This window comes from Colletotrichum graminicola (assembly GCF_000149035.1).
Source record: "Colletotrichum graminicola M1.001 genomic scaffold supercont1.26, whole genome shotgun sequence".
In the NCBI taxonomy this organism is placed as follows: domain Eukaryota; kingdom Fungi; phylum Ascomycota; class Sordariomycetes; order Glomerellales; family Glomerellaceae; genus Colletotrichum; species Colletotrichum graminicola.
The window spans coordinates 505445-531014 of NW_007361030.1; the positions used below are offsets into that span (position 1 = coordinate 505445).

Below are 25570 nucleotides of genomic sequence, written 5' to 3' on the forward strand. Positions count from 1 at the left end.
CAGCCACAGTTCTGTGTTGTATACCTGTGCGGCCGAGTGTACAGATACCGGCACCTTGGCTCGACGAACCATTGCCCCAGAAGACAGTCCTACCTACCACCTACCGATACAGAGGGAACAGGGTATACAGTAAAGGAATGACGGAGCAGAGAGGCACGGAGGGGGAGGGAAGGCGAGGGATGAAAGAAGCAAGAATTATGGCAGGCGTTCGCGCCGTGGAGACATGTTCCGTCATAATCATTGGCTGCAGGGAGCTGGGGGTGCTTGCCGGGGGGTGGGGCCAAACCGTCACTTAGTGGGCTTTCCAGCAGCAGGTCGCAAGACAAGCTACGTCATTGACCATCACAGCTTCCCAGCCAGTCCAGCCCGGAATGCAAGCTGCAGCTGAAAGGAAGGAAACTCGACCAAGCTAAGGTGCTGGTTGTGTGTGCGTTTGTGTACAAAGGGTGCAAATGGGTGAAGCTGAGGGAGCTATGAGGCAATCGGAGGGGCTCCTTTTCCACCTTCTGGCCAGCTTTTTTAATGCTGCTTCTCGGCAATCCGCGTCCCGCATCGCTAATATTTGTATATTGCATCTCCCAAGCTCTTGAACCTCCGCTCTTCCGGCTCTGTTGGCTGGACTACTTGGTGTCGATTGTCTTCACCTTCTCGTCCATCCAACCATACACGCTGGCTAATTGACGGAGCAATACCTGCTTTCGTTTTGGATTCGACTGCATAATCTTAGCTACGACTGACTGCAGGGCTGCGCATGGGACCAAGATGAACATTGACGAGCACAAGCTGCCCACCGGCGGCCAGCATTACAGCGCCCGGAATAAGATCCCCAACATCCACGAGTTCGTCGCCCAGCTCGACAAGGAGAAGCGGGAGCGCGATGCCGCCATCGAGGCTGAGGACAAGGAGCACCTGAAGATTGAGAGACAGGCCCAACACCCACCCAACGGCAATTCTTCCCAGGCCCATGTCCCCGAGAAGAAGGACCGCAAGAAGACCAAAACGGTCCGGGACCCCGTCACTGGTAAAGATGTTGAGATAGAAGATCCCAAGGACGACTTCGAAGAAGTCGTTGAAAACCCTCAGGTAGACAAACATTATCTCATATCCTGTCTGCTATGCTCGAAATGATAATGCTAACATGGCAATGGTGCAGATTACCGTGCCTAACCAAAACCTCGGCAAGGATGCCACAATCGCCACGTCCTCGGACCAGTCAGGCGAGGAGTACCGATACGCGCAAGATGTTACGGCACCCCCTGCTCCAGTTGAGCCCGGAAGCACGACCGACGTGCCAATTCACAGCGAAAAGACAAACGTCAACTTCTTCAAGACCCCGAGTGTTAGCTATGAGCCCATGTTCGAGCACCTTGAACGGCGAGCCAACGTACTGTGCGCCGGAATCTTCTTCAGCGTCATCATTGTCGGCAAGTTCTTCGGCGGAGCACTCTACGGCCTGATCCCTCTTGGTTTTTGCGTTGCGTCCGGGGTTTTCTTGTGGGTGAAGGACCTCATCACCCAAGGTAGAAATATGGAATGGTCTAGTGAAAAGGACCGCGGTGAGACCGCCACAGTCAACCTTGTCCCCGAATCCGTTGAGGTAATGACCGTTTCTCCCCGTCTGCTGCTTCTTTGCTAATAAACTGTTAGTGGATGAATACTGCACTGGGAATCATGTGGAATCTGATTAACCCTGAGATGTTTGCCGGTCTTGCCGACACTCTCGAGGACGTCATGGTTGCTTCGGTTCCCGGAATCATTGAGAATGTCCGCGTCGCCGACATCTCCCAGGGAAGTAACCCGCTTCGAATCCTCAGCTTGCGCGCCCTCCCGGATCACCACGTGCAAGACATAAAGGACGAGGCCCACAAACAGAACCAGCAGAACACCGATCCCAACGAGCTGGCGGCCATGGAGCAGGCCGGTTCTTTTTACAACTTGGAGGCGTCGGTCGCATACCATGCGAAGCCATCCGGTGCTGATGTCTCGTCTAAAGCCCGCAACATGGGGATGCAACTCATCTTTTACCTAGGTATCAGGGGCCTCTTTGGGGTTCCACTTCCAATTTGTGAGAAAAAACGATTCCGTCTTGCGAAAAGCATTGTCTGACTGCTTGTAGGGGTTGAACTTCAAGGTCTCGTCGCTACGGCCAGAATCAGACTCCAGCTTACCCCTGAGCCTCCTTTCCTCAAGACCCTTACCTTCACACTCATGGGCATTCCCAAGGTTCAAGCAGGCTGCACCCCAATGATTGAAAAGGGTGTCAACATTCTAAACTTGCCCCTCATCTCTAATTTCGTGAACTGGGCTATAGGCACCGCTGCTTCTATGGTAAGGTTTGGCGACTCTTGAGCCATTGGATCCACCGCTGACAATGATAATAGTACGTAGCCCCCAAAAGTATGACATTGGATTTGAGCAAGATGCTCCAGGGCGACGACATTAAGAAGGAGACTCTCGCCCTTGGTCTTCTCTTCATACGTGTCCACAAAGCAGTCGGTCTCAGCAAGCAGGATCGCCGGGGCAGCGAAGGTGGAGGCTCTGACCCTTACATCACCATCGCGTGGAGCAAGTTCTCGAAGCCTCAATTTTGCACTCGTGTCATTCAGGATGACTTAAACCCCATCTTTGAGGAAAGCTGTGGCCTTTTGGTCACTGCCGACCTAATCAAGGCAGATGAGCAGCTCTCGGTCGAACTGTGGGACAGTGATCGCTCATCGGCGGACGATATCGTCGGCAAAGTCGAATTGAGCATTCAAAAGCTTATACAGCATCCTGGCAAGATGTTCCCTCAGGTGTCGAAGCTTGCTGGCGTCAAGGCTGACACTACGATGCCCGGCGAGCTTCACTGGGAGGTTGGCTTCTTCGGCAAGACCCAGTTCCGCAAGGCTCTTCGCACCGATGGTAAGGATGTCAACCTGCCCCCTGAACTGAAGGATAAGAAGGAGCTTCAGGACGAGAAGGGGACTATTGAGAACGAAGAGGAAGATGCCGTTGAGCACACCCCGCCCGACCCCTTGTGGCCCTCTGGAATCCTTAGCATCGTTGTCCATCAGATTGTCGGATTGGAGCTTGCCAACGTTAAGGGCTCCAATGGTAAGCGCAAAGGTCGCGAATATGAGCCTGCCCGTCTCGATGCCGGTGAGGTAAAGGAAGAACAGGGAAGCAAGTTGCCAAGCTCGTACTGCACAATTCTTGTCAACGATGAGTTGGTCTACAAAACACGTACCAAGGCAGTGTCCTCGCAACCCATCTTCAACGCCGGCACGGAAAAGTTTGTTCGTGACTGGCGATCAAGCGTCGTTACCATCACTGTTCGAGACTCGCGCAATCGTCAGCACGATCCAATAATTGGTGTCGTACCTCTCAAGTTATCCGACATCCTGCAAACCGGGAGTGAGGCCACGAGATGGTACCCTCTAGACGGCGGGGTTGGATACGGAAGAATCCGCATCTCAATCCTTTTCAGATCCGTTGACCTTCGCCTACCGCCAACTCAACTGGGCTGGGACGTTGGCACGTTCGAGTTCACCTCCCGCGAGATGACAGCAGTCGGTTACGGTCACTCGAAGACCAAGGTGAGACTCCGCACGGGCGGAAGCTCGGCCAGCGTCAAGAGGGACACGTGCACCAAGCTTGAGGGCCAAGAAGGATTCTCCTGGGACATTAGTGGCGAGAACAAGCATGACAAGATTCGGCTACCTGTCCGTTACCGTTACCGATCCCCCGTCTTCTTTGAATTCTACCCGCCAGGCAAGCGACGCGCCGAGGCATTTGCGTCACTATGGCTCCAAGATTTCCCTGATCAGGAGGAACGGGATTTCGACATTCCCATCTGGAAGTGCGACAAGGGTCTGCGTCTGTCGCAGAACTATATCATTGAGAAGAATTTCAAGGACGTGCCCGATATTCACATTGAAGAGCTTGGCCGACTCAAATTCCGTGGTCGTTTTTCCCCCGGGACCGACCGCGACCATATCAAGTTTGTCACTGACAACGATTCACGCGAGACAATCGAGACCTGGGAAGCTTGTTTCGCAGAAGGTGTTCGAGGCGAAGAAGTCAAGGCTGAGATTCCTCCCGCAGTACAGAAGCTTCATGACGAATCTCTTACTCATGGTCGAGACGTTCTTGCTCAGGCTGATCCAAAAGAGAAAGCGAAGTGGTTGTCCAAAGATGGGACGGACTGGAGTACAGCTTTCGGCCAAGATCCGACACATATGATCGATGGCGAGCAGGAAGATCTCAACTCCGAGGGACGCGACGATTTCGATGAAGACTATGACGATGATAACAGCAGCGATCTCGACCTCGGAATTACGGACGCCAGCACCAAGGCAGATAGCGATGAAACCCGGCAGTCGATCGACAGTATGGCCAGCGAGACACCTTCCAATGCCTCCAAGAAGAGCAACGGTGCCATTCAGGCTCTCAAGGATTACAAAAGCAGGAGCCGAGATCTGCATCGCCAACACCGCGGGCTGATGCAATGGCGCCCGATGCGTAACGTGCAATTTGCGAAAAACGAGGCCAAGTTTGCCGTCCGTAAGATTACCAAGTTGGGCTCTCTCAATGGGCGTAAGCCTGATGTTGAGACGGAAGTCTGATTCCCTCCTCTTTTGTATCAATCGAGATGAAGCAAAGCATCGAGGAAATGGGCCCTCTTTTCCTTTTCTTTTTTCTTACGGCCTTTCATAATGTTTATGAAGTATATCCAAATTCAAGCAAACTGTAACGAATAAGGAAGGTGGCGTTAATGGGTGTATTGTAGTCAAAACAGGCAAATATCAGTTTTGAACAGCAATCCTTCTCTGTCACTTATGTTACGTGCTAGATAATTACAAGTTTTTGTCACTTGAGACGTAGCTTTTACGAGAATCCGAAGTGGACGTTGCAGCTGGAGGGCTTGAAATAATGATGCGAGAAGGCGGTCCTCGGGCCTACGCAACAGGAAGCCAGCATAGTACTCGGGGCACACTGGGCAGCCAGAGCACCGACCGCAAAGCAATGTCTGGAGTAGCCGCCCATCGGGAGGCGGTCGCCATCAGTGTGGCTGTAGTAGATTGGGAAGCAGTCCGAAGGCTTGGATTTTTTGTGTTGGTTGCTTCGTCGAAGTTATTGCTGTTGTCAGTTCCTAAAGAGAAGACCCGGCCTCCGTTCCCTCATATTGAGAAGAAGATAACATCGAATTCGAATTCTGCAACGTACGTTTGTCACTTGTCTGTGGGTCTATAGCGAGACTTGGATCGAATTTTTGGTTATATTTATGAACCGTTCCTTTTCCTTTAGCCCACCGAAAATGCACCCGATATGGGTTGTCGTCTTAACGTTGACGCCGAGCTCGTTAGCAAACGAGCACACGAGACCCGGGTTCTGCTGGAGCAAACGACTACACACGACCATCCTTCAGCCCGCCCCCTCGACTATATTGACTTTCCTTCAGTCTTGTATATGTCATTATATCTGATAAGTGACATCTTCTCCAATGTTGCAAAGTCTTGTCCCTTGAATCGTTCAGGATCCAAAACTGTCCGAGTCCCCTGATTCACACCCTCGCCATCGATCATTCTTGCCAGAAACCTGGCCGTGCCCGCTGCGTGAGTGACCCAAACCGCAGTAGCTATATGCAATCCCGGCACAGACTGCACTGACCCAGCAAGCGGCATATTGTCGGGAGTCACTGAGAATATCCCATTGAAGCTTGCTCCTTGGTCAAACTCCTCAGCAGCATCCAGCGGCAAGAGCTCTGCTGCGGATTGTAGCGTCTGCTCAAAGCCCTTGACCCAACTTCCAGTGGCCGTGCCATTCTTGGATTTGCATCCGAGGGGCTCGTGGTTGTAGCTGCCAATGCCGTACCTGTCCCCATGATCTCTGGCGTAGACGTGATGCTCCGGCCAACGGACGAAAGGCAACTTCCGCGGTAACGGGTTTCTCGGTTTACCATGCATGTATGGGTGACCGACGGGGATGACGGGCACCGGGAAGCCGAGATTGCTGCATAAATCTTGGGCCCAGATTCCGGTCGTGATGACAACTTTGTCGGCGTTGAGTTGCTTGACAGAACCGCCGTCAACAAACTCTACGCCGACCACGCGGCCGTCCTGGATGATAATCTTCTTGACGTTGCGTTGCGAGACTTGCACTCCCAACTTTGTTGCTTCCTTCTGGTAGAAGGAGGTGATTCTGCATGCGTCGGCAGTCCCATCGGACGGATACAAAACCGCTACCCCGGCACTTGACTCCTTGATGAGCTCCGGCGCAAGTGCATGCGCTCTCTCGATGCTTAGCATCTCGGCCGATAGACCCCGGTGCGCCGCACTCGTGCACCTCAATCTCAACCGCTCGACCCCGGCCGGTTGGAAGGCGACCTCCATTCCGCCCACGGAGTCAAAGCCTCCAGGGATCTTGGTGTATTCTGACACGGTCTCGACGGCCAGTTTGGTAAGGACTTCGGACTCGTTGAACTGGCCCACAAATCCCGGTGCGTGGCCGGTGGAGCCGACGAGCGGACCGAAAGAGCGGTCGATCAGTGTGATCTTTCGGGGCGTGGGTGACGAGGACAGAAAATAGGCCAAGGCGGAGCCGACGATGCCGGCGCCGACGATTATCACAGTCTCGGTAGGTTCCGACATTATAATGAATGGGGGAGAAGCAGGTAGACGGCAACGTCTGCTGCGTCAGGGAATACAAGTTGTGAAAATATAACTATGAATATCCATATAGATATATACATTCCCTAGTGAACACATCTCTGTTGAAAGTGCTCAATCGATAGCTACGCCCATTGATGGACATGGGCGTCAAGTCAGAGAAAGGGCGCGGATACCAGTGGAGGGAAACAGTCGATACGCCCAACCAAGAACATTATGCCCCGTTCTCGACATGTCGCCTAGACCTGCAAGTGGCTCTCTTGTCCCGATTAGGAGTTGCAACTCCACAGGATCAGTCGAGGCGATGCTTGGCCAAGTCTCAACCGCAGACCGATGCTTAGAGCGTGATGAGGGTGCTCGCATAAGTTAGCAACGGCACGAAGCGTACTGAAACTTGGGTTCGGGCTAGGTTGTCTTGTTAGAGTAAAGGAAATGGATGATTCAAGCGTAGAATCTGTCTGCAGTCTTGTACGCGTTGCAATCCAAGCAACTCCACAGTCGGCGTGCATCATCATTCATTGTTTATGTAAATGAAAAGTTTGTAAACTTCACAATGCACAGTTCTAGAAAACGACTGAATCACAACCTATCCAAGCGTTGCCAGATTGAAGAAGTGGCGGGTTTGAACCAAGAGAGCATTCTCTTGTCTCGTTAGCTATTACTATGTTGCACTGCAAGAACAGAAGTTTAGGACTGGAGTTGAATTCATCCATATTTGCTCCAGTTGGCTGCTGCTCTCAACTATCGCGAGATCCAGCCTAGTAACACCCGACAATGGCAGTGCATTAGTACAGCGGTTGGGTCAATAATACAAAAAAAAGGGCTATTGGGCCATTGAAAGTAAACTCACCCTGAATGAAACACTTCGTATTTTTGCTCGGTATGCTTGAGACCGATGCCTTTTCTTGCCCACTGAAATGACCATGCATACCGGTAGAAGGCCGTGCAGAATTGGGGTTCTGCACAGTACATTACATCGTTCAGATCCTTGCAAAAGCGGACCCTTATCCAGGGCGGGGTGTTCGATAAGGATTTTTTGCGACCGAAAATGTTTGCACAGACGGGAATCTCGACCACACCGGCTTCTGTCGTCTCCAACAGCAGTTAATCCCGACGGATTGGATACGACAAGCACAATGTCGACTCCAACTCTTGCCGAGAAGCTGGACAAGATCCGCTCTCCCGGTCTTCAGAGCCAGAAGAGGGTGAGGCTTTCCCAGTTTTTCGTCGTCTGGGAACGTTGCTAACACTGTCGGTAGACGGCGGTAGTCCTCGAAGCGGTCGACACAACGTTGAAGGAGCAGAACACCCAGCCCACGCCGACCGGCTACTTTGCCGCCCTTCTCGGCCTCCTCACCCAGGCTGTCGACAGCGGCAACGTCAGCTCCGACACAACCACGTCAGTCGTCTACCTCCTCGACATCGTCACCCCGTTTGCGCCCCAGCCTATTCTTCGCGCCAAGTTCACTCAGATTCTCACCTCGCTCGCCCCCGTGCTCCTCCAGCAAGATGCCGAAGCACTTGTCCTGCGATCTTCCATCGGATGTCTCGAGTCCCTCCTCTTGGCACAAGACGCTGCTGCTTGGGAGCTCGGCGTGACCCAGGTCGGCCCTCGCAGAGCCGTTGCCGGTCTGCTGAACCTCTCCCTCGAGCATCGCCCCAAGATCCGGAAGAGGGCTCAAGAAGCGCTGCGAAATGTCCTCAAGAACCCTCCCCCGAGTCCCTCGCTCGACCACCCGGCTGCCGACATGTGCGCCCACACCGCTCTGGCCAACCTCGAGGATATCGCTGGCAAGGCTGCGCAAGCGAGGAAGCAGAAGGGAGACGAGTCGGCGCACGATCCCGCCTTGATCCATGCCCTCCAGCTCATCAAGACCATTGCCTCTGCCAGTGGAGGCTGGCCTAGCAAGAAAATCGAATCTTTGTGCGAGCTGTTGCTCGCAATTTCGAGATCGGGCAACGAGTATATGACGGTGGCTAGTTTCGAAATTTTTGAAATGATTTTTGAGGGTATGGCCGATGAGGTCGCCTCCGCCAAGCTCCCCCGACTTATGGAGATTATTTCCGAGCTGCGGCCCGCCGCGAACGACACACAGCTGATTCCTCCATGGCTGGCGATTCTGTCGAGAGGATACGACGTTTCCGCACAAATCGAGCCCGAGGATGTTTTCCAGAATCTGCCCGAGATCTTCTCCATGGTTGCCCAGTACCTGGAGTCGCCCGCCCACAACATCCGAATCTCCGCTTCCGAGTGTTTGGTTTCTTTCATGGCGAACTGCATTCCTAAGCAGGTCATCCTTGAGCCGTCTGTCTACGACGAGAAGACACTGGACAAGATCGCCAAGATTGCCGAATCTCTGCTTAGTGTCAAGTACCAACAGGCTTGGATGGAGAGTTTCAACGTTTTTGGAGCCATGTTCGACTCCTTGAGGTGGCGAGCGCATCCGATGATGCTCAACATCACCAAGGCCGTCGGAGAGCTCCGCGGTAGCAACTCGTTCCAGGGCAAGAAGGAGGCCGACGAAGTCATCGGAAAGGCTATTCGTGCTATGGGACCCGAGGCCGTCCTGTCTATCCTGCCTTTGAACCTTGCCAAGCCAGCCAAGGGTCAACAGGGTCGCGCTTGGATGTTTCCCATTCTGCGTGACTATCTCAGCAACACCAACCTTGCTCACTTCCGTCAAGAGATGGTGCCCCTTAGTGAGCTCATGTTCCAACGGGTGTTGGATCACGGCAAGGCAGAGAAGACCATGGAGGTCAAGATCTTCGAGACTCTTGTTCAGCAGATTTGGGCAACTTTGCCTGGCTACTGCGATCTCCCGCTTGATGTGACTGAGGCTTTCGACCAGTCCTTCGCTGAGCTTCTCGCAAATATTCTGTACAAGCAAGTTGAGCTGCGTCTGGAGGTTTGCCGTGCTCTTAGGATCCTCATCGAGTCCAACCAGGCTATTGCCTCTATTGAAGATGACGGCGAGGAGGACCTGGTGCTTCAAAGCCGTGTCTCCAGAGCCACTGCGAAGGAGAACCTCAAGCACTTAGGCAGCTTTGCTGGTAACATGCTTGCTGTTCTGTTCAACGTTTACACTCAGACATTGCCCCAATCAAGAGGCCCCATCCTCCTCACAATTAATGCTTTCCTTAGCGTCACCCCTGAAAACGAGCTTATCGACACCTTCGACCGGGTCAGCAAGATGCTTGCAGCGGAACTGCAGCAAACTGCTGGCCAGGAGAAGCCCAAGCAGCAACAAAAGCAGAACGCGATGCCTCCAACAAGCAACACTCTGATGGACCTGGTCATCACGATTTCCGTTTACCTGCCCCGAGAGAGCTACACGGCCCTATTCGAGATCGCCGCCATCGTCATCTTCAGGGAGAACGAGCCGCAGCTGCAAAAGAAGGCCTACAAGCTGGTTCCCCGTCTTGCCGAGTCCGAAACCGGGAAGTTGGCACTCGAGGCGCGCATCGAAGAACTGCAGCAGATGTTCCTTACGAGCGCTGACAAGGTGTCTGCCCCTGCTCGTAGAGAGCGTCTGGGCGCCTTGTCTGCCCTCCTCCCCTACATTCCCGATACCTCTCTTCACTTCATCCCCTCCATCCTCAGCGAGGTCGTCATCTGCTGCAAGGAGAACAACGAGCGCGCACGAGAGGCCGCGTATGATCTCCTTGTCCAGATAGGCCACCGCATGGAAGCTGCGAACGGCGCTCCCATTGATAATTCCAAGGTCCCTCACATGCCTGCGGATGCGCCTGCCGGTAAGGCCAACCTTGAGGAGTTCCTCACCATGGTTAGCGCTGGTCTTGTCGGCAGTACTCCCCACATGATCTCAGCGTCCATCACCGCCCTTAGCCGCGTGCTCTACGAGTTTAGAAGGTCCTTGAGCACGCAGATTCTGGCCGACCTTGTTCAGACGATGGATATCTTCCTGACCTCCAACAACCGCGAGATTGTCAAGAGTGTCTTGGGCTTTGTCAAGATCTGCGTTGTCAGTCTCCCCTCGGAACTCGTGATCCCTCGCTTGTCTTCTCTTGTTCCCAACCTCATCATTTGGAGCCACGAGCACAAGGGTCACTTCAAGAGCAAGGTCAGGCACATCCTGGAGCGCATGATACGCAAGTTCGGGTTCGATCTCGTCAACAAGAACTGCCCTGAAAGCGACAGGAAGCTTATGGTCAACATCCGCAAGACCAAGGAGCGCAGCAAGAAGAAGAAGGAGGCAGCCAAGCAGGCCGGCGAGGACAGTGACGAGGAAGATGGCCGCCAGGGACGCAGGTTCGACAACGAGCTGGACCAGGCTCTCTACAGCAGCGACTCGGACGGCTCCGACGAGTCCGACGACGAAGGCGCGCCCGCAGGCCTCAGGGGCAAGCGCGCTGGCAGGAAGGGCGGCAACACGTACATCGTTGAAGACGAGGACGAGCCGTTGGACCTGCTCGACCGCAACGCTCTGGCCAACATTTCATCCACCAAGCCCGTCAAGATGCGCAAGCCCACCAAGACCAAGGCCCGTACCGATCTCGATGGCAAGCTTGTCCTCGGCAAGGACGACGACGAGGCGATGGAAGTCGACGGCGCCGAGAACGACGGCTCCGGCGTCAACGCTTACGTTGCCGCGCTCAAGGGCAAGGACGTCGCCAAGCGGGGTCTCCGCGGCAAACTCAAGTTCAGCAACAAGCGTGGACAGGACGATGACGAGATGGAGGACCTGAACGATGGCGATGCTGCTGCTGTCAAGGCCCAGGTCAACAAAACCCGAGGCGGTGGCAAGCCCTTCCGCGGCGGACGCGATGGCGGCCGTGGTGGCGCTCGGGGGGGCAAGGGTGGTATCGCCGCTGGCCGCAAGGGCCTCGGCGAGGACCGCAGACGGGGAGGGCCCACGTCGGGCGGAGGTGTCAACAAGGGCCGGAGAGGAGGTGGACGCAGATAAGCTGTTGTCGGATGTTTGTGGGTTTTCATGATGTTTTAGTGTGATTATACCCATTCAATGAGGTTAAAAGCGACCCCGAGTTGAAAGGGAAAGGGTCTCAAAATGTCGGCGTCTTTGTCGGGTACGGTCAATAGAGAAGAAAAAAAGAAATTGGTATTTACAACGATTGACTGGAATACGTATATGCATTAGGGACGGCAGTCATGGCGGGGTCGATTTAACACGTCCCTGTCTCGACTCTCTGCCGGCTTCAAACCCAGACCAGGGGCTTTTTCCCACTCGTCAATTAACATTGCACCTGAGGCCACTTTCTTTGCATGAAAGACAGCAACCAAGCACTCTCCCGCAGCTCCCCTGATGGAAAGAAGAGGAGATAACAAAGCAAACAAAACACAAGTACATCATGATGGAACCCTTATACAACCCAAAACTCCGGAACCGGCACTCCCGAAGGGCTTTCTGTCTGCTACCGCTCCTCGCTGCGTGCCCTCTATCTGAACTTGCTGTAAATGACGGCCATGATGAGGAGAACCAGTATGGTGATGATGGAGATGGTGATCACCCGATTGGTAGCCATCCTTGCACGACGTTAGCCTATTTACTGTCGTCTTCTTCACAGTCTGACGGGGTGTAAGGGGCCGGTATTTACCTACGTGCCATCCCCCGCAACGTCTTGACGCTGCGGTCCACGTATCCCTCGCTCTCGAGCAGACGGTCGTGGGTGTGCTGGATGGTCTCGCGCTGGGTGTGCAGGTCCCCGAGGATGCTGGCGCCGATGCCCTCAGTCTCGTTGGCGAGGGCCTGGCTGGCCTTGAGTCGCTGGGTGGACCTGTCGAGCCGGTCAGTGCCCGAGAGCAGCTGCTGGCGCTGCTCGAGCTGGACGTCCTGGCCGCTGCCCGAGGGGTTGTCGGTGTAGCGGGCGCCGAAGAGGGCGGCGCGGTCGTCGGCAAGGGAGCGCAGCTTGCGCTTGTGGCCGTCAATGTTGGACTCGTGGTTGCGGAAGCGGGCGTTGATCTTGGAGCGCAGGGTGGTGGGGATGTTGGCCTTCTCGAGGCGCATCTGGGCGAGCAGCTCGTCGGCCTCCTCGAGGGCGCGCTCGGCGGACGAGAGGGCCGCCTTGCGCGGCTCGCCCGTCAATTCGGGAATCTGGTCGAGCTTCTGGACGAGGTCGGCCTGTACGAGCTTCAGCTCCGCTTCGTAGTCGCTGAAGCGCTCGGAGCCAGGCTCGGTGTCGAGTGGGTTTGACATGGTGGCGGTTGGTTTGTTTTCGTGCTCGTCTTGTGGGGGGCGAAAGGGGATGATGGGGTAGGTGGAACGGCCTCCTGTTTAGCTCGTTATTTGAATGAGAAAGAAGGTGTTCGTCGTTTCTCGATGGTCGTCAATGCAGGTTCGTAGGTGGATTGCAGGTCGTAAAGGTGAGAAATCCGGAAACGGTCTAGATGCGGCTGGTTCGGCTTAGTCGCATGTCGTCGTCGTAGGTAGTGTACGTCTGCGTAAGTTAGGACCGGCCTTGGCGACATCATGCTCCCGAGTGGCTGGTGCCCCAATCTGAGGCAACCGGACGCTAGGCTCCAGCCACTGACCCCCTGAGTGGGAACTTCTCTCCAGGCACCTTCTCCATAAGGCACGTGACTTACATGGTCCCAGCGCCTGCAGCCCGCTTCCTGTCGCAGTCCTTTTATGAGAGCTCGCGCTGCGCAAAACTTCGTTTTCTTCTCCTCTCTTTTTTTTTCTTCAAGTTGATTATTTACCCCGGCTCTAGAAGAAAACCGGCTCTGCGTCGCCAGGGAGGGAGACACTTCTATGCCTCCTTCCACTTGGACGCTGAGTTGAACTTAAGCTGGGCAGACTGATGGCGTTGAATAAACGTCACGGCGCTTTTAAGAATTGGAAACTCGAACCACCGTTTTCCGATCCCGTTGAGTGTACGACATATTTTCGTCCTGAAAGGCATGTTTGTGACTGGGAAACAACGCTGTCTAGCCCTTAGGGCGATGGCATAAAACTTGCTTGACTTAGACGCATGTGGGGAAGCAGTTAATCCTGCCTGATTTTCTCCCTCATAGGATAAGCGCGTATGCCGGATTTGCGCGTCGTCGTAAGATCATGTTGCCCCCATGAGGCTGGGCTGGAGTTGAATCAGACCTGCCTCGCTAAGAGTGTGTCTATACTATAGTGCTCGTCAAGTCCAGACGGCTTGGTACGAGTTCCACTCCGCTGCCAAAACAAGCAGTGCCACAGACAGACAATATGTTCGTTGCCCGCTAAGGGCGTCAAAGACCCAGCCATCAGAGTTTTCCGCGGATATTGCCGGATGGTTGCCTGACGCGTCCCTCGTTTGGCTACGCGTCCGAGCAATTTTGCATGTGTTTACGTGTGAGCTCTGGGAACCTCAGCAGTGCTGTAAAGCCGTCCACCCGAAGCGCTGCCAGTCGGGCTATAGGAAAGTAGGTATCTACAGTTTTAAAAATGAGAGGTGAATACCAATACGTTTTTCACCGAATGGTCACACTAAATCTCTGAAATGAAAAGTAGCGACTGCAAAAACTGGCTTGAAGAAGGAAGCCTTCACGTTGGACCCTTCCCTCATCGAAAACCGGCAAAAAGGGCACCCTGCCAGGCGGTGACCAGCCATTTGTCGAAATTTTCATCCAGTCGGTGCCCACCTTAGGCAGAAATCTCACGAAAACCTACCCAAGCGGCCTATGGCCCGTGCACGATGACCTGCCCAGCCAGAAATCTATATAAGGGCACCTTCCCACCGCGCATCTTAGGATCTTCTTCTTCTTTTTTCTTCATGTCGACAATACTTCAGAGAATCATTTCTATAGTATTCGACCTTCTCTTGGTTCCCTAAAGGAGCCACAGATCCCACCCTGGTTGATGATTGATATCCTCGACACCCTAGAGTGAAGAACTCTGGTTGCCCTCGCACTTTCCGTCAGGAAGGCGGCATATGGACTTTGTCTTTTGCTGTATAGAGGGCGGTGATGATCTCGTCCCCGATTGTGGTCTTGCCTTCGGGCGCATGGTCGGGGTGGGTGTCGATGGACGTCTGACAGGCTTTTTATCTCTTTTTCGTTGCTTATTGGAGCTTGTCTCTGGTAGTGAGGAAGAAGTTTTCATTTATTACGCCGTTGTGAATCGACATCCGCTGTTGAATGGAAATGGTCATGGTTTAAGCAACGGTGAATTTGACATGGCGATTGCCCAGAGGATCAGTCCGGCCATGAACAAGATTCCAGCAGAACTCGTGATACGGAGCCATTAGAGCTGTCTGTGTATCGGTGTTTTTCGTGACGCACTTTGTGAGGTTTCTCGAGAATGGCTGGCAGGTTTGGTCCTCGCATTGCCATACTCTAGAACCAACTATATTTCTTCCAACCCGCACCTCGTCCTCCACGAAAAAAAAAAAAAAAAAACAAACCCACAAACAATGCCTACATTGTAATAGTGCAGCGGAGCGGATGTTGCAACCTCTCAGCCTCTTTCACTCAACAAAACCTCGGCCAGCCACTGTGGCGCCCAGATCGTGAGTCTTCAGCCATCGGGCGGAATCCACCTTGGGGAAACTGACAAACTGCAGGGGTGGTCAATGCAAGCGTCATGGCGTGTGGGAAGTCCGGCAGAGAGGCTGAGCTGAATTTCGTTTCATCGCATCGTGATCTGCGCGACTCCTGTCGACATCCCTCCCAACCAACAGACCTCCTTCCCGTCTGTGATGCTGTCTGCGCTGCAGAACTTATCCCAAGAAAACATCTAAGGTTTTCGCGTCTCCTCCATTCCGCACTGAGCGGCAGCCCCGCGTTAACCCCTTTTGACTTTGGAGCTTCCTATCACCATACGCCCAAGGACGAGAAGCCAAGATGCCACCCGGTCAGCCGCTGTAAGTTTTTGTTTTTCGCGTCCACCTGTCTCTCATCTGGCTTCGTATTCGTCTCCATTTACTCGCTGTCCCACTGCCGTCTCTCCACCTTCACACGTGTACGCACAGCACCTGGCCAGCGCCAGTGCTGGGTGGGCTATCCATCACTGCCACCTCCATCGAACCCGTCCGCTACTTGTAAGTTGCAGCGCTAGGTGGGTGCTCTGGTCTGACAATACTCGACATGTCACTTCCCCATGTCACCAGCGCAGACTTGATACTTTGACCCGCCGATTGTCGTGTTCAAGTACAGTTGAAGGGGCTTGGCCGTTGCGGCATGTGCAACATGTGCAAGTCATTCTTCTTTCCCCAAAACGTCGTCCGTGGCTTGCACCTAAACTGCCCGTTCTTGCCGTCACGTCAAGACACAAGCCACTACCGGCCTCCCTAATTCTTCTTCCTGCTGCCGCTTTATATATGCGACCCCAAGTTCGTACCCCAACGCGCGCGCGCGACACACATCCGAGGCTTTTCCAATACTACACCTCCTTTGTCCAGCTTCTTGCTTCAACAATGCCTCGTACACCCTCGTTGGATTCCGTCGTCTCTGTAGGATCTCCCATTGACGTCAAGTTTAGGAAGAAGGTCGCAGTTGTCGGCAGTGGATGCGCCGGCATCGCTGCTCTCTGGGCGCTGAACCGAAGCTACCATGATGTCTACATGTATGAGGCCTCATCGAGGCTTGGCGGTCATACTAACACCGCAACTTGGAAAAATGGAAAATACGAGACCATTGTAGATACCGGTTTCATCGTTCTCAACACGGCAACATATCGTGAGTCTAGCCTCGTTGATCCTCATCAGACTCGCACTCACATGACCTCCAGCAAATTTCATCAACTTCCTCAAGAGGGTCAAGGTGGACACGGTGCCGACTGAGATGACATTCGGTGTCACTCGAGATCATGGCTTGTTCGAATGGGCTGGCACCAGCTTGGATGCTGTCTTCGCCCAAAGAAAAAACATCTTTTCACCTCGGATGTGGCGCATGATCTTTGACATCATACGCTTCAACCAGTTCGCCTTGGACCTGCTGATGGCCGATGACGACGAGAACGACGCTGCCGCTATGAATGGCGACAGTAAAGGAGCCGAGAGGGAAGAAACGATCGGAGAGTATCTGGAACGTGAAGGCTATTCTGATGCCTTCAGGGACGATTATCTCATTCCTATGACTGCCGCCGTGTGGAGCACAAGCCCGGACAAGTGCACTTTGGACTTCCCGGCCGTCACCCTCGTCCGTTTCATGTAAGTGCTGGCACGCCGCGCGAACGGGAAACAATACTGACTGGAAACAGGTGGAATCACCATCTCCTGTCGACGGTTTCTACAAGACCCCAGTGGCTCACTCTCAAGAAGTGCGGCAAGTCGTACATTGATGCTGTCATGAACGGCTTCCCTTCTAATCACCTATTCCTCAACACGCAAGTTACACAGGTCACGAGTGAGGAGGATGGCAGAGTGCGAGTGCACGCTCACAATGGCAAGTCAGATGTCTACGACCATGTCATCCTGGCAACACATGGAGACCAGGCTCTCAAGATCATTGAAGGATCGGCTACGCGCGAAGAGAAGGACATCCTCTCGGCGTTTCAAACCTCGGAGAACACAGTCATTCTCCACTCCGATCTCTCGCTGATGCCGGCTTCTGAAAAGGCGTGGTCCAGCTGGAACTACCTTACCCTCTCCTCACCTTCGACCGGCAAGCAGAACATCGACCAAGTCTCTCTTACCTACAACATGAACATTCTCCAGCACATCCCTCGCGAAACGTTCGGTGACGTCCTCGTTACGATGAACCCTCTGCACCAGCCGAACCCAGACACGATCCAAGCCTCCTTCACCTACCGCCACCCCCTTTACACGCCCGCTGCCGTTCGTGCTCAAAAGCTTTTGCCTCGTATACAGAACAAGCGAGGTATCAGTTATGCTGGTGCATGGACGAAGTACGGCTTCCATGAGGACGGTTTTAGCAGTGGACTGCATGCTGCTCAAGATCACCTCTATGCCAAGCTGCCTTTCCAGTTCGTGGACTCAACCTACAGTCGCGGAAGGAAACCCTCTCTTGGCCTCGCCGATCTCTTTGTGCGACTAGTTATACTTAGCATTCAGGTTTTTGTCATCAGAGTGCTGGAGAGGGTTGTGGGCGTGGCCGAGAGGGCGATATACCCCCGTGCGAGGAGGCTGAAGAATGTCAAAGCCGCGTAGAGTGAGAGAATGCAGTGTGCTGTTATCGGGATATGGAAGAAGCGGAAGTGCACAAAGTATTTATTTGCAAATCACCTAACTAGCGAAGAACTAATAAATGCTATCCCTGCGAAAATGCATCGTCTCCTTGCTTGGTCCTCACTTCCCGTAGAAGCAGGAGCTTCAGCGGGGTCTCTGCTGGGTCCTCCAACGCCTGGGCCCCTAAAACCACTAGAGTCACCGCACATGGCGGAACAACCACCCCGGGCGATTGGTGTCCGCCCGCGTTGTACAGTGACCAGAGCTAGACTACCTAGGTACCCAAATCCCGATGAAGACCGGAAGGGAGGATTGTGGCGCGACATCGAGCAACCCAAGCTTCCTCGACATATCCTCCCTCACACGCCGCCGCCGTCCATGATCATGAATACCCTCTCTCGCCTCCCGCGACACGCTTCGCCGCAGTCGACGCAGAAATGGAGCTGCTTCTTCTGCCAGCACGCCGTTCGTCCTGCGCCGCGCATCAACATCCGAGCGCCTGCCATCCGCCGAGCGGCCTCGACGACACCACCCAAGCAGACGGGTCCCAGCTTCGGCGGCGCGCCGTCAATGGAGCAGGTGCACGCGCATTATAGAAAAAAGAATGCGTCAACAGCGTAAGGAGACATCCAAGAGAAAACAACTGGAATTGGGGATTCGGTGGGCTAAGCAGGTCGACGCGCAGATACTACGTTCTCAGCGTCATTCTCGGGACGGTGGCCCTGTCGTACGGCTCTGTGCCTCTCTACAAGATGGTTTCGTCTCCCTCCCCTCCTCGCACACCGAGTGCCTCCGGCTAACGGAACATACCAGATTTGTCAAACAACAGGCTGGGGCGGCCAGCCCGTCCGCGCCCACGGCCCCGATGTCGACTATAGCGGGGACGGCCTCGCCTCGCGCCTGGTGCCCGTGACCTCGGCCCAGCGCATCCGCGTCACCTTCAACTCCTCCGTCTCGGACGTGCTGCCCTGGAAGTTCACCCCGCAGCAGCGCGAGGTACGCGTGCTCCCCGGCGAGACGGCGCTGGCCTTCTACACGGCCACCAACAACTCGGACACGGACATCATCGGCGTCGCCACCTACAGCGTGACCCCGGGCCAGGTGGCGCCGTACTTCAGCAAGATCCAGTGCTTCTGCTTCGAGGAGCAGCGGCTGAACGCGGGCGAGACGGTCGACATGCCTGTCTTCTTCTACCTAGATCCGGACATGGTGAACGACGTCAACATGAAGGGTATCGAAACCGTGACGTTGAATTACACGTTCTTTAGTAAGTCCTCTAAGTTTTTCTTCTCGCTGTGCTCCGGATGGAGGCCAAATTGCTGACGATTCTATGCAGAGGCCAAGTACGACGACAATGGCAAGTTCAAAGCGCCTTCGCCTATGGCCTAAGGAGATAGACAGAGCCTCTGTCCGAGGACGAGACTCGACCTTGCCGTACACCGCATTCCCCACTCCGGCATGTTTCACCGATATTTTTTTTGATTGTATGAAATCCATCGTACCTGCGTTGCTTAGTTCTCCGTGCTCGGATTGTGTTAAACTAGTATATAGTCTTTTATCTTTGGTTTATAAGACGCAGGCCACAGTCCTCAATGTGTGTCTGTGCATGACAACCGCTTAGCCCCTAGCGACACGTGTCCTTGGACGAACGCAGAGCGCTCTGCGTCATGGCGCTTAAGTCTACACCCACATATTCTGCCTCCTATAAGGGTGGTTATAAACTTTATCTAATACGTAGGGTTTTCAGTGGACCGTCCGCTTGCACTCCGGGTCTACCTGAACCACATCGGCTACGTAGGGCTTTCAGAGATAAAATCATTCAAAAACCAGTCCGAACCCGAGTAGTTGGTGATTTGTGGGAACCCGGGCGGTAACTATTCTGCCAATACCCTGGGGGGGGGGGGGGGGGGGGGGGGCACAGCATATCACCAGGCGTTCAAAAGAGCTATTGAACTTGGCAGGATATAAGTCGAGCTGCGGTTAGATGCACGGAGTGACTCCTGATGGCCAGGCATCCGGCCGACTGATACATCCGTACGCGCTGTACTTCGGTTACTGGGGTTGGTTGCCGTTGACGTTGTTGAAGGCCTGAAGAAAGGACGCATGTATAATAGCAGCAAGGATTACGAAAAGTAGGCTGCAGCAAAGGCTCATGAGGCTGGGAGCGCGTTCAAATATACTCACTGTGCTCAAATATATTACTGCCGCTCCGGAGCAGCGCTACGTTCTCCCGATCAAAGCATATCATAAAGGAGCAGTTTGCTCAATCATTCTAAAGGGTCTGACATCTTCACGGAATCTTCCCCCCCCCTCTTTTTTTCTTCTTTCTCGGGAAAGGGGGATAACAAATGTTCAAAACGACAGCTGCTCGGTCTCTTACAATATGGGACGGGCGTTTGAACCCCGAACTATCCATAGCTTGAGAGTAAGTGACCAGTCGAAGCACAAAGTGCTACAGAGCATAGCAATGTTTCGGTTTTCGATGCTGCAACTGACCCAGTTCTTATCTTATCGCGTTATCCACACTCGTTTGTCTCGGCCGACCATCCGGAGGTAAACTAAGCTGCTTTTACACAGCTGGGTAGTCCAGACCTAAATCACGTGTCTCTCCACCAAAAAATTCGAACGGCGCAGGCACCACCCACCCACCCAAAACTCTTTTTTTTCCTGCCGTTTGGTAGATAATTTTGGTCTCTTTTTTCCCCTGACTTGCGACGACCTCAACTCTCTCACTCCCCTCAACCAACGACGTTCGTACTAACGCCCTAGCCAAAATGACCAAGGTTAACAAGAGTACGTTACCTCTCCCGACGATGGTGATGATGATAACAATCACCGGTCTCAATTGAAGCCCATTGCTGACTCTTTCTCCCTAGTGGTCGCGTCCTCGCGCCGCAAGTCCCGCGCTGCCCACTTCGGTGCCCCCTCCAGCACCCGTCGTGTCATCATGAGCGCGCCCCTCTCCAAGGAGCTCCGCGAGAAGTACAACGTAAGTCTGAAACTGCACGCCCGACTTCCCGTCGGCCCTGCGCTGCGCCGAGATCAGAACCAAACCGTCTAACACTCCACAAAGGTCCGCTCCATCCCCGTGCGCAAGGACGACGAGGTCACCATCGTCCGTGGCGCCAACAAGGGCCGTGAGGGCAAGGTCACCTCCGTCTACCGCCTCAAGTACGTCATCCACGTCGAGCGCGTCACCCGCGAGAAGACCAACGGCCAGTCCGTCCCTCTTGGCATCCACCCCTCCAACGTCGTCATTACCAAGCTCAAGATCGACAAGGACCGCGAGTCCATCCTTGAGCGCATCAAGGTCGGCCGTGAGCTCCGCGTCAAGAGCAAGGCCACCGCCTAAATTTCCCTCTTCCACACACTCGGAAAGAGCCCGGTCGGCATGAGCTGTCCTCTTGAGTGACGGGCTGGAAAGCCTTTCTCACGGAAGAGAGGGGAGACGTGAGACGACAAGTCCTGCCCCGACCCATCCAAAACAGCGGCAGTTCAAGGAAATTACAAAAAGGGGTACAAAACGGCTGGGTATACCAATTTTCATGATATCCATCTCCGACGACGGCGTTTTCTTCCACGACAGACCTCGACGCGTTTTTTGGGCAAACGGCAAATCTCTCATTTGCCCCGGAAAGGGAACAACAAAAGGACAACGAGGGAAATCACAAGGCTAAAAAGCAAAAAAGTTCTAGAAAATCCAATCGAGAAATTTCATTTTCTCAATGGCCGCCTCACGATTGCAACCCGTGAGATGCTCCATGGGAGGTCCTCCCGAAGTCATCTTCAACCCCGAACCTCCTCAGGCTCGGGGTTGCTGACTGCCTTTTGCTACACCATTCGTGACCATGCTAATTGCTGCTGCCGCCTCCCGTGGCCCCTTGAGGACAAATGCTCCCTTTGAAATTGCAATGTTCTCCCCTACGGTAGGTCCATCGTAGATCAATGAGTCCCGCTAGTATATCTCCGCGTCAACCACGAGTCCATGGTTTTCGAGGTATACGACTGGCGAAGAGTAAACCGGTGGGGAGGCTTTCCAATCGGAATGACCTCTCCCACTCTCGCCCGAAGATTTTCACCGAGCTTTGTCCATGAGGCTGGAAATTTGATGGTGAGGTACATGCATCTTCCGCCTAATGTCCTCGTCTTAGTAAGAATATTAATACAAGATTAAATAAAAGGTTTTATTGGCCACTTCATAGTCACAGAACATGATCCGTTCACGTCCGTCTAAGTCAAAGTTTGATCATTAATGCTTTTGAGAACCTAACTAATCCTGTTCATACCACCCATTTCCCACCTCGCATAAAAAGACCATGTATCAAGGATGAAATGCACGAAGTGTGTCTCGAGAACGACCATCTAAAGCTTGACGTCGCACGCTCCTTGAATATTCGAAATTAATGCCATGGTATCGGAGGTTGCCATGCCATGAGCCGTCTCGACGTAATCTGTACAAGTGTTGGGAACGCAAATTCGTAATCATACAGGTGTAACAGATGTCAGGTAGTTCCGGAGTTGACATCTTATTTGGACTGATTGGCAGCCTTGGCAATGGCAGGCGACAGCGAAGCTGCGGCATTGCCAATGGCGTACTGTGGAAGATAGCCAAGGGCATTCTCTGATGTGACCGCACCAGGAAGTGCAGTCGCTGCCGCCGTCACTCTCTCCGACCAGGTACGCACACTGAATAGTTAGCATGATTGATAAACAGCCAGCGATGAAGGAAGCCACTGACCAAGAGTTGAAGTAAGCCCTCTCGGAGTCTGTTTCGACATTCTCGGAAGAGCCAGAGCTTTGCTTAGACTCATCAAGACCCTGACTGTTGAAGTAGGCGACAGGTCGCAGTTTACTGCGACGCTTCATGGGCGAGGTCACGTTGTCCGATTTGGTATCCCTTTTCATATCTCTCGATTCTTTCTCCTTGAGTGTCGGCTTCCGAAGCAAGTCCCCACGGTAGGGTTCCAAGGGAGCGAAAGGATCCAAGTCCACCGTGGGCGGTGTGAAGCCAAAGTCTTGCTCGGGTCGACCGGTGGGCAAGTTAGAGCTGATGATGCTGGGGCGAGGCATCTTCTCAGGAGAGACAGGGTAAAAGTCCTTTCCATTAAACTTTGGAAACTTTTGGCGCAAGTGTTCAGGGGCATTGGTCCAGAAGAGGTGCTTGGCCATCTCTTCATCCTGGTTAAGAGGCCGATGGTAGATGTAATCCCTCAGGTCAGGGCTAGGATCCATTCCGAAAGGTATCTCGCCGATAAGGTACGGCAGTCCCAGGCCAGCATTGTCGCGGGCAAAGTTGGAGAACCCCTCCATGTCATGGGCAGGCGTGGGAGGGGCGATGGAGGACAGAAGCCGAGACTCCTCAAAATTGGTGGGAATGGGCCCGTGGAACCGGGTTCCACGTGTGTCCTGCTCTCCATTCATGAGTGCAGAGACGGGAGGTGTATTCTCGCTGGGGCGGTGAAGATCCAAACGGGGCTGGAAGACAGGTGCCCGAGCAGCAGACACAGGAAGGCCAGTGGAGGGCTTGCGCACATGATCCGACTCTTGTTGCTGTTGCTGCCCGTTAGGATCAAATGGCACCGGGGAGATGGTAGCGAATATGTTGTTGTTGATGAAAGGGGCAGATGCCATAGAAGTATCCACCGCGAGACGAACTCTGTCCCTCTTGCGAGATTTGGAGGCCTTCTGCTCCTCTGTTGTTGTCTTCGCAGTAGCGTTGCCGACCGTCTCGTTGATACTCTCAGAATCAACTGTCGAAGAGAGGAGTATCTTGCAAGAATCTGTGGCAAACTTTGATGCCTTGGAAACGTTGGAGTCGCTCTTGTCCTTCATGTCATTTCGCTGGGGCAGAGTGTTGTCTTCGAGCGCAAGCTCGCCCTTCAGCTTGATCTCAAAATGTTCGATGTCAGAACGAAGCTGGCGAGCATACTCCTCCATATGCTTCTCGTCAATCTGGTGACGGTTGTACGCCAGCTGGGCCTCTGCTTTCTTGAGACTGGAACGGAGACCCGCAAGCTGGTTCTTTGTGATGATGCTAGGCCGAATAGACGAGGCAGGACAGCCTTCGGTCTGCACAGCCGGCGAGAAGGACCTGACGCCAGTTGCCGGGACTGGTTGAAGAGGCTGCGGGTACAGCATCGGCTGGCCCATGGGGTTGAATGCCATCGGCATTATTGGACCACCAGGGAACGGCATTCCCATCGGCATCATGGAATGAGGCGGAATAAACCACTGACCGCCAAGAGGGGGCATAGGCAGCGGAGCGCTGGTGGGAGCAGCACTGTTCTCATGCTCTTTATTGTCTTCCAGGTTTCCTGCAGGATTTCCAACACCGGTCGGATGGGAGAAGGCTGTCTGGGAAGGAATTTGCGGAAGAGCGAAGGGCGGCATGGCGAACCCTCCAAAAGGAGACATCGGGCTGGGTCCTGTTGTCATCATCGAGAAGGCAGAGTGCATGGTAGGATGCATAGGGCCCATCAATGGGGGACCAGGCAAGAATGGATTGCCATTGAAGGTCTGCCCCAACGGTAGCTGAGCGCCATTGACATCTCCGACAAGTCTTTCCCTGTTACCCTTGCCAGTAGGGGATGAGTGGGAGGCTTCGAGAGTGTTGGGAACAATTCTGCCGCCAGCAGTAACGCGAACATGGGTAGGAGATCGTACAGCTTCGTAAAACTGTTCGAATCCCTTTCGTTTCTGATCGGGGAGCACAGGTCGCTGAGGTGCCTCGGGTGGTATATCGGGTTCGGCATCTTGTCCATCAAGCTGACGACCGGCTTGCCCGTCAAGCTGACTAACATCTCCGACGGTATGGCGAACAGTTTGACGAGTGGTCTTGTCGCGAACCGGAGCAGTGATCTGGGGAGCTTGAGGTTTGATCTGGTCGTGGCCCTCAGATTCGGTTGAGAAAGACTTTCGGAGCTCCATGTTGTTTCTGGGAAGAAATGGGAGTCTTCGATTGCGACCAAGATGCTTCTGACGCAGGATATCCACTGGAAGACAAAGTCAGTATATTTTACTCGAGAAATGGATCAAGTCATGAATGTCAACTTACTCAAGACAGGGTTGCCCTTGGACTCATCAAGAAGCTTCCGCTCGAGTGAGGTCTGTAGCTTGGAGCCACGAATGGCGAGCAGCTGAGTGATGCTGTAGTGAGTCGAATCCATGGGGGCTATTTGGACGAGCATATCGACAAAACTGTCACCCAGGAAGTGAGGCTTGGCTGTCAACATTGAGATGAAGTCAGTACAATACTGGATAGAACTGATTATATATCTGTGCGAGTACAAAAACAACAGCCAAGACAAGGACCATGGCTTCATGGGCAATCAATACATCAAAGCTCTTTGATTCATTGCAGTGGATGCTAAGGACAAGTTGTGAACGTTGGAAGATAAAGGCAGTAAGAGCAATCTCTCCGTAGGCTGATTATTCGGCAGAAAAGGCATGAAGGACAAGATTCGACAGGATGGGTAACGGGGACAAGGTGATAGAAAGCAAGATGCTTACCAGAATCAGCAGACCGAGACGACAACAGGCTTGTCTCGAGTGTGCTAAGCATACAATTCCTGTCGGGAAGGGCGATCTCAACAAAGACCAGATCGACAGAAAAAGAGTACTGCAAGAGTTTTGGTATTGGCAACAGGACGGCTGTGTTCCAAAAGCTGGACAGGTGAGCAAATTGAGGCCGAGTTGGCGAGGGAGGGATTGGGCTGCGTGATGTGTTGGTGCAAGAAGATGGAGAACGGTCTGCTTGGCCGGGGGTTGTGAGAAAAGAAGAGAAGAGACCCTTTTGCTATTCCTTCCGAACCTAAAAGCCCTTTGGGAGGCGAGAGCTGTTTTGGTGC

At 53.7% G+C, this 25570-nt stretch overlaps 8 protein-coding genes across 8 annotated transcripts; 5 read left to right on the top strand and 3 right to left on the bottom strand.

Moving 5' to 3' along the window:
* Nucleotides 1-762: 762 nt before the first annotated feature.
* Nucleotides 763-4604, top strand: GLRG_06948 (C2 domain-containing protein; the record flags this gene model as incomplete). Its single annotated transcript, XM_008097488.1, has 5 exons — nucleotides 763-1083; nucleotides 1154-1597; nucleotides 1648-2065; nucleotides 2117-2328; nucleotides 2382-4604. 5 exons carry the CDS (start codon nucleotides 763-765, stop codon nucleotides 4602-4604), a joined length of 3618 nt encoding a protein of 1205 aa, XP_008095679.1.
* Nucleotides 4605-5420: 816 nt separating this feature from the next.
* GLRG_06949 (FAD dependent oxidoreductase) lies at nucleotides 5421-6629 on the bottom strand (the record flags this gene model as incomplete). Its single annotated transcript, XM_008097489.1, has 1 exon — nucleotides 5421-6629. The coding sequence occupies one exon, from the start codon at nucleotides 6627-6629 to the stop codon at nucleotides 5421-5423; it is 1209 nt and encodes a 402-aa protein (XP_008095680.1).
* Nucleotides 6630-7783: 1154 nt separating this feature from the next.
* On the top strand, nucleotides 7784-11572 carry GLRG_06950 (uncharacterized protein; the record flags this gene model as incomplete). Its single annotated transcript, XM_008097490.1, has 2 exons — nucleotides 7784-7852; nucleotides 7907-11572. The coding sequence occupies 2 exons, from the start codon at nucleotides 7784-7786 to the stop codon at nucleotides 11570-11572; spliced, it is 3735 nt and encodes a 1244-aa protein (XP_008095681.1).
* A 490-nt stretch (nucleotides 11573-12062) lies between these two features.
* Nucleotides 12063-12820, bottom strand: GLRG_06951 (vesicle transport V-SNARE protein; the record flags this gene model as incomplete). The annotated part of the gene is made up of 2 exons (XM_008097491.1): nucleotides 12063-12150; nucleotides 12222-12820. The coding sequence occupies 2 exons, from the start codon at nucleotides 12818-12820 to the stop codon at nucleotides 12063-12065; spliced, it is 687 nt and encodes a 228-aa protein (XP_008095682.1).
* A 3190-nt stretch (nucleotides 12821-16010) lies between these two features.
* Nucleotides 16011-17705, top strand: GLRG_06952 (amine oxidase; the record flags this gene model as incomplete). Its single annotated transcript, XM_008097492.1, has 3 exons — nucleotides 16011-16272; nucleotides 16325-16745; nucleotides 16796-17705. The coding sequence occupies 3 exons, from the start codon at nucleotides 16011-16013 to the stop codon at nucleotides 17703-17705; spliced, it is 1593 nt and encodes a 530-aa protein (XP_008095683.1).
* A 402-nt stretch (nucleotides 17706-18107) lies between these two features.
* On the top strand, nucleotides 18108-19112 carry GLRG_06953 (cytochrome c oxidase assembly protein CtaG/Cox11; the record flags this gene model as incomplete). The annotated part of the gene is made up of 4 exons (XM_008097493.1): nucleotides 18108-18340; nucleotides 18409-18478; nucleotides 18537-18990; nucleotides 19060-19112. The coding sequence occupies 4 exons, from the start codon at nucleotides 18108-18110 to the stop codon at nucleotides 19110-19112; spliced, it is 810 nt and encodes a 269-aa protein (XP_008095684.1).
* A 1385-nt stretch (nucleotides 19113-20497) lies between these two features.
* On the top strand, nucleotides 20498-21075 carry GLRG_06954 (ribosomal protein L24; the record flags this gene model as incomplete). Its single annotated transcript, XM_008097494.1, has 3 exons — nucleotides 20498-20516; nucleotides 20600-20712; nucleotides 20797-21075. The coding sequence occupies 3 exons, from the start codon at nucleotides 20498-20500 to the stop codon at nucleotides 21073-21075; spliced, it is 411 nt and encodes a 136-aa protein (XP_008095685.1).
* Nucleotides 21076-22249: 1174 nt separating this feature from the next.
* On the bottom strand, nucleotides 22250-24955 carry GLRG_06955 (uncharacterized protein; the record flags this gene model as incomplete). The annotated part of the gene is made up of 3 exons (XM_008097495.1): nucleotides 22250-22409; nucleotides 22462-24715; nucleotides 24778-24955. 3 exons carry the CDS (start codon nucleotides 24953-24955, stop codon nucleotides 22250-22252), a joined length of 2592 nt encoding a protein of 863 aa, XP_008095686.1.
* Between the last annotated feature and the right edge of the window lie 615 nt (nucleotides 24956-25570).